Source organism: Salmo salar, chromosome 23 (assembly GCF_965601325.2).
Source record: "Salmo salar chromosome 23, fSalSal1, whole genome shotgun sequence".
Lineage (NCBI taxonomy): Eukaryota > Metazoa > Chordata > Actinopteri > Salmoniformes > Salmonidae > Salmo > Salmo salar.
Genome location: NC_138313.1, coordinates 45,656,743 through 45,674,019, shown reverse-complemented (window position 1 = coordinate 45,674,019; position 17,277 = coordinate 45,656,743). Strand labels below are relative to the sequence as shown.

General features: G+C 41.3%; 1 protein-coding gene across 4 annotated transcripts in view; it reads right to left on the bottom strand.

Moving 5' to 3' along the window:
• Positions 1-14,540, bottom strand: part of LOC106584741 (unconventional myosin-Vc) — a 36,989-nt gene extending 22,449 nt beyond the window's left edge. Inside the window, exons 1-15 of one of the 4 annotated variants that reach the window (XM_082968178.1) lie at positions 14,468-14,540; positions 13,134-13,244; positions 10,781-10,952; positions 9,635-9,779; positions 9,180-9,336; positions 8,746-8,889; positions 8,431-8,512; positions 8,104-8,211; positions 6,011-6,117; positions 5,203-5,468; positions 4,943-5,024; positions 3,277-3,417; positions 2,878-3,000; positions 2,463-2,546; positions 1,319-1,450 (exon numbers count right to left, since the gene is read on the bottom strand). In XM_082968178.1, the coding sequence (XP_082824304.1) occupies positions 1,319-1,450; positions 2,463-2,546; positions 2,878-3,000; positions 3,277-3,417; positions 4,943-5,024; positions 5,203-5,468; positions 6,011-6,117; positions 8,104-8,211; positions 8,431-8,512; positions 8,746-8,889; positions 9,180-9,336; positions 9,635-9,779; positions 10,781-10,949 (1,740 nt within the window). In that variant the 5' untranslated portion in view covers positions 10,950-10,952; positions 13,134-13,244; positions 14,468-14,540. Of the gene's footprint in view, positions 1-1,318; positions 1,451-2,462; positions 2,547-2,877; positions 3,001-3,276; positions 3,418-4,942; positions 5,025-5,202; positions 5,469-6,010; positions 6,118-8,103; positions 8,212-8,430; positions 8,513-8,745; positions 8,890-9,179; positions 9,337-9,634; positions 9,780-10,780; positions 10,953-13,133; positions 13,245-13,751; positions 13,950-14,467 lie in introns of those variants that run through there. The other 3 variants (XM_082968179.1, XM_082968176.1, XM_082968177.1) reach the window with 3 other exon arrangements.
• Between the last annotated feature and the right edge of the window lie 2,737 nt (positions 14,541-17,277).

Here is a 17,277-nt window from a genome sequence, read left to right as displayed (position 1 = left end):
GAGAGAGAGAGGGAGAGAGGGAGAGAGAGAGGGAGAGAGAGAGAGAGAGAGAGAGAGAGAGAGAGAGAGAGAGAGAGAGAGACAGAGAGAGAGACAGAGAGAGAGAGAGAGAGAGAGCGAGAGAGGGAGACAGAGGGAGAGAGAGAGAGAGAGAGAGAGAGAGAGAGAGGGAGAGAGGGAGAGAGAGAGAGGGAGAGAGAGAGAGAGAGAGAGAGAGAGACAGGGACAGAGAGAGGGAGCGAGAGTGGGAGATAGAGAAAGTGAGAGAGAGAGAGAGAGACAGGGAGAGAGAGAGGGAGAGAGAGAGGGAGAGAGAGAGAGAGAGAGAGAGAGAGAGAGAGAGAGAGGATACACAAAACATGACACACTATACAGACCCTGTTATACATGCCATTATTACACAACCCTGATGAAGACAATCAGCGAAACGTGTTTTAACAATATATTGTTTAAGCAAACTTCCATTGTCCCACTACCGAGAGTTGCTAAATATATTTTAATCTTCACACGTATGATTGCAAATGGGGTACAGTCACTAAAATACCATCTAATCACTAATCTCTTAACTATGTACCTCTTAGCATTTACATTTACATTTAAGGCATTTAGCAGACGCTCTTATCCAGACTAACTTACAAATTGGTGCATTCACCTTATGATATCCAGTGGAACAACCACTTTACAATAGTGCATCTAAATCTTTTTAGGGGGGGGGGTTAGAAGGATTACTTTATCCTATCCAAGGTATTCCTTAAAGAGGTGGGGTTTCAGGTGTCTCCGGAAGGTGGTGATTGACTCCGCTGTCCTGGCGTCGTGAGGGAGCTTGTTCCACCATAGGGGTGCCAGAGCAGCGAACAGTTTTGACTGGGCTGAGCGGGAACTGTGCTTCCTCAGAGGTAGGGAGGCCAGCAGGCCAGAGGTGGATGAACGCAGTGCCCTCGTTTGGGTGTAGGGACTGATCAGAGCCTGAAGGTACGGAGGTGCCGTTCCCCTCACAGCTCCATAGGCAAGCACCATGGTCTTGTAGCGGATGCGAGCTTCAACTGGAAGCCAGTGGAGAGAGTGGAGGAGCGGGGTGACGTGAGAGAACTTGGGAAGGTTGAACACCAGACGGGCTGCGGCGTTCTGGATGAGTTGTAGGGGTTTAATGGCACAGGCAGGGAGCCCCGCCAACAGGGAGTTGCAGTAGCTATGTACCTTAGCTATGTTCCTCTTAGCTATGTTCCTCTTAGCTATGTACCTCTTAGCTATGTACCTCTTAGCTATGTACCTCTTAGCTATGTACCTCTTAGCTATGTAAACATGGTTGGTCACCTACCTTCTCTCCCACAGTGGTCCTGTGGTTCTTATTGGCTGGTTTCACCCCAGGCCGGGCAGGCCTCACTTTGATGCCTTTAGTGCCCAACCCAGCTGGCTCCACCTCCAGGAAGAAGTTGGCCAGGAGAGGAAACTGATAAAGTTCAGGAGTAGGAGTCAAACATAACAGTCCAGTATGGGTCAAACAAGGGAAAAGAGAAAGCAGGATTTATTTGAATCTTTATTCATATATACAGTGGCAAGAAAAAGTATGTGAACCCTTTGGAATTACCTGGATTTCTGCATAAAGTGGTCATAACATTTGATCTGATCTTCATCTTAGTCACAACAATAGACAAACACAGTGTGCTTAAACTAATAGCACACAAATTATTGTATTGTTCTTGTCTATATTGAATACATCATTAAAACATTCACAGTGTAGGTTGGGAAAATGACTTCTCCAAAATCTAATTGGAGTCAGGAGTCCGCTAACCTGGAGTCCAATCAATGAGACGAGATTGGAGATGTTGGTTAGAGCTGCCTTGCTCTATAAAAAAACACTCACAAAATGTGAGTTTGCAATTCACAAGAAGCATTGCCTGATGTGAACCATGCCTCGAACAAAAGAGATCTCAGACCTAAGATTAAGAATTGTTGACTTGTGTAACAGTGTAGGTTCCGTGCCTCTCTTCGCCCCAACCTGGGCTCGAACCAGGGACCCTTGCACACATCAACAACTGACACCCCACGAAGCATCGTTACCCATCGCGCTACAAAAGCCGCGGCCCTTGCAACGCAAGGGGAACAACCACTTCAGGTCTCAGAGCGAGTGACGTCACTGATTGAAACGCTATTAGCGCGCACCACCGCTAACTAACTAGCCATTTCTAGACATGTTTACACGGTGTGTTCAATAAAGACATGAAAACGTACAATTGTTTGTGTGTTATTAGTTTAAGCAGACTGTGTTTGTCTATTGTTGTGACTTAGATGAAGATCAGATCAAATTGTATGAAAAATGTATGCAGAAATCCAGGTAATTCCAAAGGGTTCACATACATTTTCTTGCCACTGTATGTACATGTACTAAACAACAATATAAATGTACTAAGCATGCAACAGTGTGTCAATAAACACTATGGGAATGGAACAGCAGACAATACCTTACTGGTTCTCATGGTATCCACCAGCTCTTCATACAGTGTGTCTCTGTTCTTCTCTAGAAAACCCCAGCATTGATATTCTACCTGTAACGGTACAAAACACATTTCAAAGCAAAGCCACAGATTTGAGGTGTGTGTTGGTGAACAGGTGTACTAGACTGTTCAAATCAGTTATTAGAAAATATATTTTCTTTACAAATCCCTGAAAATATAACTATGAACTATAAAAACATTATACATTGATGTAAAATCCAGAAGCAAGGTTGGATTCCATTGAATTCCATTGAAATGTAGTCAATTCGGGAAATAAAACTGAAAATACAATTGCTTCCTGAAATGATTGAATTGAAATAGAATTCAGTCCAACCCTACTGAGTTCCACAGTAACGCAAAGGGCCTGTGACTGTGATTTTACCTTGTCAGCAAAGTGTTGAATGATGAAGGCCTCGTTGGACATCCTGGGCTTCTCAAACAGAAGGTTGTCAGCCTGGTAGTTATACAGTTTCTGAAGCCAGTTCTGATCTGTACCCTGGGGGAACTGGAGCGAGAGAGATGGATTCCAATATACATGAACAGCGTTAGAAATACATAACAACAGGTCTGGCCTAGTGGTAGAGCTACCGACTCTGGAATGCATAAAGTCTCCGGTGAAGGGTGTGTGTGTGTGTGTGTGTGTGTGTGTGTGTGTGTGTGTGTGTGTGTGTGTGTGTGTGTGTGAAACACCCTCCACCTTGTATATAATCCATTTTACATCCCCACTGTCCTGTCATACAAAAACTATGCACATCCTTGTTATATACATCATTGGTCTCACCAGACATTCTTCATCCAGCAGGTCCAGGATGCCCATCTTAGCTTCAATCAGGTCAATGACCGGCTGGTTGTCATAGAAGTCTATCAGAGTCCAGGGAATATCCTCTTTCATGTACTCGTCCTGCTCCAGCTTGAACACATGCTGAGGAAACAATTTTTTAAAAATCTTTATTGTTTCAACATTTCCATACTGCTGTTTTTGTTGTAAGATCTCTAGTGAGTAAGATTCCAATGTATTTAGTACATACAGTACGGCAAATATAGTTGGACTTGGACTTGGTGAGTTTACATACCTAGTTGGACTTGGACTTGGTGAGGTTACATACCAAGTTGGACTTGGACTTGGTGAGGTTACATACCTAGTTGGACTTGGTGAGGTTACATACCTAGTTGGACTTGGTGAGGTTACATACCTAGTTGGACTTGGTGAGGTTACATACCTAGTTGGACTTGGTGAGGTTACATACCTAGTTGGACTTGGCGAGATTACATACCTAGTTGGACTTGGTGAGGTTACATACCTAGTTGGACTTGGTGAGGTTACATACCTAGTTGGACTTGGTGAGGTTACATACCTAGTTGGACTTGGACTTGGTGAGGTTACATACCTAGTTGGACTTGGACTTGGTGAGGTTACATACCTAGTTGGACTTGGTGAGGTTACATACCTAGTTGGACTTGGACTTGGTGAGGTTACATACCTAGTTGGACTTGGTGAGGTTACATACCTAGTTGGACTTGGTGAGGTTACATACCTAGTTGGACTTGGACTTGGTGAGGTTACATACCTAGTTGGACTTGGACTTGGTGAGGTTACATACCTAGTTGGACTTGGACTTGGTGAGGTTACATACCAAGTTGGACTTGGTGAGGTTACATACCTAGTTGGACTTGGTGAGGTTACATACCTAGTTGGACTTGGTGAGGTTACATACCTAGTTGGACTTGGACTTGGTGAGATTACATACCAAGTTGGACTTGGTGAGGTTACATACCAAGTTGGACTTGGTGAGGTTACATACCAAGCTGGACTTGGTGAGGTTACATACCAAGTTGACTTGGTGAGATTACATACCAAGTTGGACTTGGTGAGGTTACATACCAAGTGGACTTGGTGAGGTTACATACTAAGTTGGACTTGGACTTGGTGAGGTTACATACCAAGTGGACTTGGTGAGGTTGCATACCTAGTTGGACTTGGACTTGGTGAGGTTACATACCTAGTTGGACTTGGACTTGGTGAGGTTACATACCTAGTTGGACTTGGTGAGATTACATACCTAGTTGGACTTGGACTTGGTGAGGTTACATACCTAGTTGGACTTGGTGAGGTTACATACCTAGTTGGACTTGGACTTGGTGAGGTTACATACCAAGTTGGACTTGGTGAGGTTACATACCTAGTTGGACTTGGTGAGGTTACATACCAAGTTGGACTTGGACTTGGTGAGGTTACATACTAAGTTGGACTTGGTGAGGTTACATACCAAGTTGGACTTGGCGAGATTACATACCTAGTTGGACTTGGACTTGGTGAGGTTACATACTAAGTTGGACTTGGACTTGGTGAGGTTACATACTAAGTTGGACTTGGTGAGGTTACATACCAAGTTGGACTTGGCGAGATTACATACCAAGTTGGACTTGGACTTGGTGAGGTTACATACCAAGTTGAATTGCTGCTGAAGCTTCTCATTGGCATAGTTGATGCAAAACTGTTCAAAACTGTTGATGTCAAATGTTTCAAATCTGAGAGGAGGAGAATAAATAGCCAAAAAGAACAGACATGTTTTTTATTTTCATGTTTAATATATTTTTGAAGAAGTTTTTACTTGCAATGATCGTGATCGCAACATGTGATTGTATAGTTGAATATACAAACAACTAAACAACTGAAATATACAGTAATGTCATGAATCCAAATTACCCATAGATGTCCAGTACTCCTATGAAGGAGTGCTGTTTCCCTGGCACCTGCAGGGCTGCATTGATCTTCTGGATGACGCAGTCGAACAGGTGGGCATAGATCTGCTTGGCGAGGGCATCTCTGGCGTTCACAGCCCGTTCACTGGGCACAGGCTTCACCACCGTCTCTGCCACCATGGCTATCCTGCGATGGCACAGCCAACGGGTAACACCATCAGGACTGACCCCGAGAAGGTCACAGAAAGCAGCTAGGTGTTGATCACTGGACTGAAGGGAGGGAGGGAGGGAGGGAGGGAGGGAGGGAGGGAGGGAGGGAGGGAGGGAGGGAGGGAGACACCATTGTAAATACAACCCATATTTATGTTTATTTCTTTTCCCTTTTGTACTTTAACTATTTGCACATCGTTACAACACTGTATATAGACATATTATGACATATGAACTGTCTGTATTATTTTGGAACTTCTGTGAGTGTCATGTTTACTGTTAATTTGTATTGTTTATTTCAATTTTGTTAATTATCTACTTCACATGCTTAGGCAATGTTAACATATGTTTCCCATGCCAATAAAGCCCTTCAATTAAATTGAATTGAAAGAGAGGGAGAGAGAGGAGAGAGAGAGAGAGAGAGAGAGAGAGAGAGAGAGAGAGCGAGAGAGAGAGAGAGATATTATTCTGTAAAATATGATGCCCTAATCTGGCTCGAAGGACTATTACAAATATGATCAATCTTATCTGAAGTAGTCAGTCTAGCTCAAGTCAAACCCTTAGTAAAACTTAAACCAAAGTAAAATCTGAGTACTGCATACACTAACTGATGATCTGTCTGATCCAACGTTTCTGATCTCTACATTCCCCAGGTGTAGAATCCCAGCCAGCACCTTGAACACATCTGACTGGAAGTCCTCCGTTAACCCTACAGGGAGGACAGAGGACAGGAGGTGAGACAGTATCCTGCAGACGTACCTACATAAGGACATAACTGGAAGTCCTCCGTTAACCCTACAGGGAGGACAGAGGACAGGAGGTGAGACAGTATCCTGCAGACGTACCTACATAAGGACATAACTGGAAGTCCTCCGTTAACCCTACAATAGGACAGAGGACAGGGGGTGAGACAGTATCCTGCAGACGTACCTACATAAGGACATAACTGGAAGTCCTCCGTTAACCCTACAATAGGACAGGAGGTGAGACAGTATCCTGCAGACGTACCTACATAAGGACATAACTGGAAGTCCTCCGTTAACCCTACAATAGGACAGAGGACAGGAGGTGAGACAGTATCCTGCAGACGTACCTACATAAGGACATAACTGGAAGTCCTCCGTTAACCCTACAATAGGACAGAGGACAGGGGGTGAGACAGTATCCTGCAGACGTACCTACATAAGGACATAACTGGAAGTCCTCTGTTAACCCTACAATAGGACAGAGGACAGGAGGTGAGACAGTATCCTGCAGACGTACCTACATAAGGACATAACTGGAAGTCCTCCGTTAACCCTACAATAGGACAGAGGACAGGGGGTGAGACAGTATCCTGCAGACGTACCTACATAAGGACATAACTGGAAGTCCTCCGTTAACCCTACAATAGGACAGAGGACAGGGGGTGAGACAGTATCCTGCAGACGTACCTACATAAGGACATAACACATTCATAAGCAGTACATAAGGATTCGATAAACACATGTAGCAACCACATGTTATGAATGTGTCCTTATGTAGCAACCACATGTTATGAATATGTCCTTATGTAGGACTTAATATAATTGTATTGTTTATTCTTATCTTTTATTATGTGTTACTTGTTGTTTCATTATCGAGAGGGAATCTGCAAGTGTGCATTTCATTGGACTATGTACACCATGTGCATCCTGTACATACAGTGGTGTAAAGTACTTAAGTATAAATACTTTAAAGTACTACTTAAGTTTTTTTTTTTTTTGATATCTGTACTTTACTATTTGTATTTATGACAACTTTTCCTTTTACTTCACTACATTCCTAAAGAAAATAATGTACTTTCTACTCCATACATTTTTCCTGACAGCCCAAAAGTACTCGTTACATTTTGAATACTTAGCAGGACAGAAAAACTGTCCAATTCACATACTTATCAAGAGAAGATCCCTGGTCATCCCTACTGCCTCTGATCTGGCAGACTCACTAAACAGAGAACATCCCTGGTCATCCCTACTGCCTCTGATCTGGCAGATTCACTAAACAGAGAACATCCCTGGTCATCCCTACTGCCTCTGATCTGGAGGACTCACTAAACAGAGAACATCCCTGGTCATCCCTACTGCCTCTGATCTGGAGGACTCACTAAACAGAGAACATCCCTGGTCATCCCTACTGCCTCTGATCTGGCGGACTCACTAAACAGAGAACATCCCTGGTCATCCCTACTGCCTCTGATCTGGAGGACTCACTAAACAGAGAACATCCCTGGTCATCCCTACTGCCTCTGATCTGGCAGACTCACTAAACACAAGTGTTTCGTTTATAAATTATGTCTGAGTGTTGGTGCATGCCCCTGGCTGTCTGTAAATGTAAATAACAAGAAATTCTGCTGTCTGGTTTGCTTAATATAAGAAATTTGAAATTATTTATACTTTTGCTTTTACCTTTGATACTTAAGTATACTTTAGCAAATACATTATCTTTTGATACTTAACTATATTTAAAACCAAATACTTTTAGACTTTTACTCAAGTAGTATTTAACTGGGTGACTTTCACTTTTACTTGAGTAAATTTCTATTAACATATGTTTACTTTGACTCAATTGTGTACTTTTTCCACCACTGTGTATACATATGTCTAATAAAACTTGATCTTGCTTCACACAGCAGTATGTTGACCTAAAGAGTGATGAACAAAGTGATGACTCTTACCCAACAGCGAGAAGGTCCTGCGTGTCTCTTCCATGTCCTTCCTGTCGTCCACCCCCTCGATACCTGTCTCCCCGCCCATGCAGGTGTACCTGAACTCATCTGCACTCACTGGACACACACAATAAGAGTTTGTCCTTAACTGACTCGCCTGATTCAATAAAGATTAAATAAATAAGATGATGACATTCATGGACTATTTATGGCTGTATGATGCGCCTATCGTGTAAATACAGTAACAGTGGACTGTTCCTTCCTTCTCCAGTCACTACACAGGTCTAACCCTCAATGAGAATAACCTTTAGAAAATAATGGTTCAATGAAACTCACACAATCTCAGGCTCTTGAACTCAGATTGCTCTGCACAGGCACACATCTGGTAGAAGATGTGGTAGTTTCTCTCGTTCTCTGACTGAAAAGTAAAATGTGGTATTACTGTCTGATGTCCTGGTCCCAGATCTGTTCGTGTTGTCTTGCCAACTCCTACGGTCGTTGTCATGGCAAGGAGATGGCAAGACAACACAAACGGATCTGGAACCAGGCTAGAATGATTCACTGAAGCCTTGATCATTTTAAACATGACCCAACTATACGGTAGCTAACAACACCACATATAATCAGAGAATCAAGTGTGTGACGTATGACCTGGGAAACCACTCTAGATTTCTCCAGGAGATACGTCCTCATGTTGGCCCCGATGATCTGATATCTCCTGTCGAAGCTGATCTCTGTGTACTTCCCAAAGCGACTGCTGTTGTCGTTCCTGGTCGTCTTGGCATTTCCTATAGCCTGACGACAACAAAAAACACAGGTTACACACGTAGTTGATGATAATCAACACACATTGTAGATTGAGAGTTATGGGAAGTACGGTGGCTGATGAGGCCAATCTGTGCCTCGAACACTCTGTGGCACACCGGACATGATCTGTCCGATTATCACGTTAGAACTGTGAGCCTTTCTTTTCTTTATCGACAGATTATCAAATCCACAGATTACCTAAGATTACTCATTGACATACTGTGAGGTTACATGTAACGTGGACTCACTGCTAGGACTCGTGGATTCCAAAAACATACCTCAGTTATTGGATTGGATGCCAGAACTTTGTCTTCCACGCGTGTTTTGCTGCTAGACTTGCTAACCATAGCGAAGTACCTCATGACATACCTAGCAGACACAGTCTTTCCCGCTCCAGACTCACCACTCACTATAATAGACTGGTTCTTATTGTTCCTGAGAAAGAAAAATGTATGTATCTGAGTAGGAATATATAGAATAGTCACACTCGTTGCTTCTCATTTGTGTAACATTGGACAGTTGATCTCATTTTTAAGGAGAAGTTCTATTGACAGATAGGCCCAAAGGGCAAAAATGTATGATGGTAAAATAGATTAAAGGCTATAGAATAGGACGTTGGTGGGGGGGCTCAGGGATTGAACCGCTGTCTCCAGGAGCATAGCGTTGGGCCGGGGGACGGCATCACTACCACAAAACCAGCCCCCCCCCCGGGGACAGTCTGTCTCATTCTTACCTGGCCATCTGTTTGTAAGCCTCCTCTGCCACAGCGAATATGTGAGGGTCCATAGCTCCCATGTTCTGTCCAGAGTACGCCTGAATGACTGCATCTCCATAGATGTGAAGCTGCTTGTATGGGTTGACAGCCACCAGGATGATTCCTGAAAGGGAGTGAAGGAAACCATCAGGGCATACAGTACAGTCAGAGTTATCCTACTTGCTTTCACATAGTATGCTTCTAATATAGAATATAACCTGTTGTATTTGGCTCATGTGACAAATACAATTTGATTTGATTTGACAGAATATAATAGAATATAGCATAATACAATAGAATACAATAGAATACAATACAATAGAATAGCATAGAATAGAATACAATAGAATACACTAGACTACAATAGAATAGAATATAATACAATGCAATAGAATAGAATAGAATACAATAGAATATAATACAATACAATAGAATACAACAGAATACAACAGAATATAAGATAATACAATAGAATAGAATAGAATACAATACAATACAATACAATATAATACATCAGAATATAAGATAATACAAATGGATACAACAGAATATACTACAATAAAATACAATAGAATACTATATAATACAATAGAATACAATAGAATATAACAGAATAGAATTCAATAGAACACAATACAATACAACAGAATATAATAGAATAGAATACAACAGAATACAATACAATACAATAGAATACAACAGAATAGAATAGAATACAGAATATAATAGAATACAACCGAATATAATAGAATAGAATACAACAGAATATAATAGAACACAATAGAACAGAAAAGAATACAATAGAATATAATAGAATATAAGAGAATATAATACAATAGCATAGAATAGAATTCAATAGAATACAATACAATACAATACAATACAATACAATACATTAAAATACCATATAATGCAATACAATACAATACAATAGGTGTATTATACTCCGAGAAGAATACTATTTTTCACAACTCGGCATGGACATTTTACACAAACGCCAAACCACAACTCATCACCCAGACATTACATTTCCAGTTCCCTCTCTACGTTCAGTAAAGACAGCAGACGAACAGTAAAACAAAGATGTCCCATTAGAAAGCTGGGGAAACATTTCCTTTTTAGTACCACAGTAGCTGTAGATAATGTTGGACTCCACGAAGCGCACTTTGAGATTGTGTAGTACGGCAGGCTCGTGGAGATAGCTGAGAGCTGTCAGATCATTCTCTCCCACCAGGATATCAGGGTTGCGGAGGTGAGGGAGCTGAGGACTGGATTTGTCCAGGGGGTACATCATCTCCTACAGAGGAAAAAAAACAGTGTGATACTGGAGATGTAAAGGCTCTATGGACAGTTTCCCAGACATAGACTAAGCCTGGTCCTGGACTAAAAAACACATGTTGAAATGCTGACTTTTAGGCCTTTCACAATTCCTACTCTTGTCACTGACAGATAGAAGATGAGTGAAAGTAATGAGTTCAGAGATAAATGAAAGATTCTCCCAATAAATGAATTATAATGCAAGAGTATATCGCCATTCTGACTGAGACCGCACATACAGTACAGTGCAGACAGAGCACTGTATAATCTATAGTTCATAGTCTCTGTGTTCCTTACAGTGCAGACAGAGAACTGTATAATCTATAGTTCATAGTCTCTGTGTTCCTTACAGTGCAGACAGAGAACTGTATAGTGTACAGCGTCATAGTCTCTGTGTTCCTTACAGTGCAGACAGAGCACTGTATAATCTATAGTTAATAGTCTCTGTGTTCCTTACAGTGCAGACAGAGCACTATATAATCTATAGTTCATAGTCTCTGTGTTCCTTACAGTGCAGACAGAGAACTGTATAGTCTACAGCTTCATAGTCTCTGTGTTCCTTACAGTGCAGACAGAGCACTGTATAATCTATAGTTAATAGTCTCTGTGTTCCTTACAGTGCAGACAGAGAACTGTATAATCTATAGTTCATAGTCTCTGTGTTCCTTACAGTGCAGACAGAGAACTGTATAGTCTACAGCTTCATAGTCTCTGTGTTCCTTACAGTGCAGACAGAGCACTGTATAATCTATAGTTAATAGTCTCTGTGTTCCTTACAGTGCAGACAGAGCACTATATAATCTATAGTTCATAGTCTCTGTGTTCCTTACAGTGCAGACAGAGAACTGTATAGTCTACAGCTTCATAGTCTCTGTGTTCCTTACAGTGCAGACAGAGCACTGTATAATCTATAGTTAATAGTCTCTGTGTTCCTTACAGTGCAGACAGAGCACTGTATAATCTATAGTTAATAGTCTCTGTGTTCCTTACAGTGCAGACAGAGCACTGTATAATCTATAGTTCATAGTCTCTGTGTTCCTTACAGTGCAGACAGAGAACTGTATAGTCTACAGCTTCATAGTCTCTGTGTTCCTTACAGTGCAGACAGAGAACTGTATAGTCTATAGTTAATAGTCTCTGTGTTCCTTACAGTGCAGACAGAGAACTGTATAGTCTATAGTTAATAGTCTCTGTGTCCCTTACAGTGCAGACAGAGAACTGTATAGTCTATAGTTCATAGTCTCTGTATTCCTTACAGTGCAGACAGAGCACTGTATAATCTATAGTTCATAGTCTCTGTGTTCCTTACAGTGCAGACAGAGCACTATATAATCTATAGTTCATAGTCTCTGTGTTCCTTACAGTGCAGACAGAGCACTGTATAATCTATAGTTCATAGTCTCTGTGTTCCTTACAGTGCAGACAGAGCACTGTATAATCTATAGTTCATAGTCTCTGTGTTCCTTACAGTGCAGACAGAGAACTATATAATCTATAGTTCATAGTCTCTGTGTTCCTTACAGTGCAGACAGAGCACTGTATAATCTATAGTTCATAGTCTCTGTGTTCCTTACAGTGCAGACAGAGCACTATATAATCTATAGTTCATAGTCTCTGTGTTCCTTACAGTGCAGACAGAGAACTGTATAATCTATAGTTAATAGTCTCTGTGTTCCTTACAGTGCAGACAGAGCACTGTATAATCTATAGTTAATAGTCTCTGTGTTCCTTACAGTGCAGACAGAGAACTGTATAATCTATAGTTAATAGTCTCTGTGTTCCTTACAGTGCAGACAGAGAACTGTATAATCTATAGTTCATAGTCTCTGTGTTCCTTACAGTGCAGACAGAGAACTGTATAATCTATAGTTAATAGTCTCTGTGTTCCTTACAGTGCAGACAGAGAACTGTATAATCTATAGTTCATAGTCTCTGTGTTCCTTACAGTGCAGACAGAGCACTGTATAATCTATAGTTCATAGTCTCTGTGTTCCTTACAGTGCAGACAGAGCACTGTATAATCTATAGTTAATAGTCTCTGTGTTCCTTACAGTGCAGACAGAGCACTGTATAATCTATAGTTAATAGTCTCTGTGTTCCTTACAGTGCAGACAGAGAACTGTATAATCTATAGTTAATAGTCTCTGTGTTCAGTACTTACAGTGCCATCCTCAAACTGCAGTTTTAAAGTATCATCTCCAGGTTTGAAGTCTCTCAGGATCTCTGCTGACTTCCAGACATGCTCTGCATCCGGTATCCACACTCTGTTGTACTGAAGGAGAAAATTAATGAATGCATGAATTTGTATTTCTATGTCATGTCACATTTATGTGACCCATTCCCTTTCAATTGCTAAATACAATTACAGTAGCCTACAAACTGGCTACATTATGTAACACCATCTTTGTCATGTATTAGTTGTTTGTAATGCAATTGCAATGTATTATTTTCAAGATGTCCAACAAAGAGAAGTGTGAAGCTAATTTACCATAATAATATCCTAAACTTTCCCAAGGTTGACGTGACGTCATCATTACAGTGTGTACTGTGCCATACGTCAGTTGTAATGGATTTCATGCGGGTTTTATTGTCATCATGTAGAATGAAAAATGCCGGTCATTCATTCGTTTAACAGACGCTCAACCGAAAGCAGAGTACAGTGTAAAATTAATCTGTCACCATTTTGAACAGGTGTGTCAACAAAGCGATGGAGATTCTGTAGGAAGATTAAATGAGATAAAAACACGTTATCACTTTTTCTTTCATATAATTTCCTCACCTTCGTATAGAGTTCCGACAAAGCCATGGTAACGCATAATAATCCGTGCGTTTAGCCTACAACATATTTATATACAGTCAAGTGCGAATCGATACTGTACATCCCTTTATTGTCAACATGAGGTTCCTTATGTCCACAACATCTTGCAGCCCAGTTGTGCGCCGGTGCAGAACGATTTGTGAAAGTAGACAACTTCCCCAGGTGAGGTGGACTTTGTCTTGCTCGTCCCGCCCATCAGGGTGACAGCAGATTTACAGGCGTGTTCATTTGAACAAGGACTCGAGACGATAACATAAACAGGATACATTATACCGCCGCAAACTTTAAATTGTGAGGGTGATTCTACGGCGCATGCGCCTTGCGTTTACTCAGGGCATGGGACACAGATGGAAATCTAGCCTACATTTCTCCCAAACTTTTTCATAGTACGTGGTTGTGTGATAATAATCCATCACGCGTGTCTTATGCACCAATTTTAAAAAAAAGTTGATCTCAGTATTTATAGCACATTTATTTAAATTGAGTTTCCAAATAACGTTCACCATATTTCAATATCCAACTGCAAACCCATAATATAAAGGTGCATGAGAAAACACTGTTTAAGGTGACGTGTCATTTTTTTAAATGTTACCTTTATTTAAGTAGGCAAGTCAGTTAAGAACGAATTCTTAATTTCAATGATGGCCTTGTTCAGGGGCAGAACGACAGATTTTTACCTTATCAGCTCACGGATTCGATCTCGAAACCTCCCGGTTACTAGTCCAACGCTCCAACCACTAGACTACCTGCCGCATGGTCAACAAACACAAACACATTTATTGAATTACAGTCATGAGTAACTAAAACAACCACTGTGACGCACTATGTTTCAAATAGGTTTTATTGTGGAAAATACAATCATGTGCCCAAGTTTACAATCAGATTGGTGAACTCACTCCCTTTTTAACATGCAACAGTAACATGCATTTAAACAGAATGGACACACACAAAAAAAACTAAGTGGATGTATCAAAACAGAAATAATAATAAAGGAAACAAAAATAAACCCTAAATCAAGACAAACAGAAAAACATTTGAAAAAAACCTTCCCGGATACCCTCCCAGAAGGGTTTAGACCCGTGTGAGGAACCCTAGGTTGAGAGAGCTTGGTATCTGGATATTCTCCACTGCCCGGGGGGGCCTGAGGACAACAGTGTCAGAATAACTCAGCAGCTGCCAAACTAACCCTGATTCAGATGACAATCCTAGATTACGGAGACATCATTTATAGATCGGCAGGTAAGGGTGCTCTCGAGCGGCAAGATGTTCTTTACAATTCGGCCAATGCTCCTTATAGGACACATCACTGCACTCTATACTCCTCTGTAAACTGGTCATCTCTGTATACCTGTCGCAAGACCCACTAGTTGATGCTTATTTATAAAACAATTTTAGGCCTCAATCCCCTCTATCTGAGATATCTACTGCAGCCCTCATCCTCCACATACAACACCCGTTCTGCCATTCACATTCTGTTAAAGGTCCCCAAAGCACATACATCCCTGGGTCACTCCTCTTTTCTGTTCGCTGAAGCTAGTGACTGGAACGAGCTGCAACAAACACTCAAACTGGACTCCTCATTCAATGACTCAATCATGGATACTCTTACTGACAGTTGTGGCTGCTTTGTGTGATGTATTGTTGTCTCTACCTTCTTGCTCTTTGTGCTGTTGTCTGTGCCCAATAAGGTTTGTACCATGTTTTGTGCTGCTACCATGTTGTTGTCATGTTGTGTTGCTACCATGCTGCGTTGTCATGTGTTGCTGCCTTGCTATGTTGTCGTCTTAGGTCTCTCTTTTCTCTCTTGTCGGGATGTGTGTTTTGTCCAATATTTATATATATATATATTATTTTTAATCCCATCTCCCGTACCCGCAGGCCTTTTGCCTTTTGGTAGGCCGTCATTATAAATAAGAATTTGTTCTTAACTGACATGCCTTGTTAAATAAAGGTTAAATAAAAATGTATAAATACAAATATAGGTAGGGGTAAAGTGACTAGGCAACAGGATAGACAGTAGCAGCAGCAAACCTGAAACCTCCAAACAGCCATTCAACCGCTCTGAGGCGGCGGCATGGTCCTAAAGCACACCGAATACATTTTTTTTTTTTTTGTATCACAGTGCAATGATAAAACTGGTGGGGGAACAAACATTTAATTTCAGAACTTGGGGGGATGCGCCCTTGCATCAGCGTTACACCGACTTCTGACGAGTCCCGTAGAGCAAAATGGAGAACAACCATCGTGTTCGTTAGAGTCTCCCCTTTCTATAGAGTGGTCATATTAGTTAGTAGGCCAAACCTTTCGGATGATACAGACGTTCTCATGAGAAGACCGATTTTTCTTTGGGGGGGGGGGGGGGGGGGGGGGGGGGGGGGGTCAAGAAAGTGTTAACTGTAGCCATTTATTTCCCTTTATAGTTTATTTGTCTAAGCACGACCTTCATCCACATACTAATTATTTTCCAAATGTTGCTTTTTTTTGTGTCAGCAAATAGACATTGTTCTTGTAACCCCTTAGTACCCTACATTTGTCTGCAAGACGCATCAATTAATGTAGTCCTAATCAATAGCAATAGCTAAACGTCATTATAATTTTTGTTTTGCTCCATTCAACAAATGGCGCATGTATACATGCAGTTTGGATGCTGGAATTGTTTTGGAGTAGACGAACATACACAGGTAGTCTACTTTTTGAAGTGATTTGGATGACAATCCGATGAAAATATCATAACTGGTTGTGTTCATTAAAAAGTAAATATATTTTACCGTTTAAATTCCGTCGTATTATTAGGCCCATATAAAAAAAAATGAAGTGCACGCGACAGCCCCGAACGTCATGGTGTAATTCGCACTCTTGCTAATGTCTGTATAAACCCTTTATAGGCTTCTTGCTCAGCCCACAAAATGACTGCGGGGACTGTGAAGAAACACACACACAGGTACAGACACACGCACTCTACGCACACGTACACGTGGATTTTGCATTGTAAATATGTGGTAGTAGAGTAGTGGCCTGAGGGCATACACTTTTTTTTGTTATTGTATATAACTGCCTTAATTAATACAAAAATGACAAAGATAAAATCACCTGCTATTGAAGATATTGTAACGACCCTGGGTTTATTAGCACGGATATCGAGTCTGCCGCATGAGCATGCTTTTGGGGCACAATCGATAGGGCGCTGGACTTCGGTCAAGGGTTGGAGACCTGCTCCCTGCTGTTTCATTACACTGGTGTCAGAAGTGATCGGACCTTGCACCCATGACAGTGCGTGTGCCTGCTCCCTTGCTGTTTCATTACAATATGCACGCATCATTCGCTTTCTTTCTCTCTCTCTCTCTCTCTCTCTCTCTCTCTCTCTCTCTCTCTCATCACCAGGGAAGCCCAAAAAAGAAGGCATATTACAATCTATGTGTTGTGATAATTACGTTGTTTGCTCTAGAACCTGTTAGTTCATATGCCGTGACAGCGTGATATATATAGG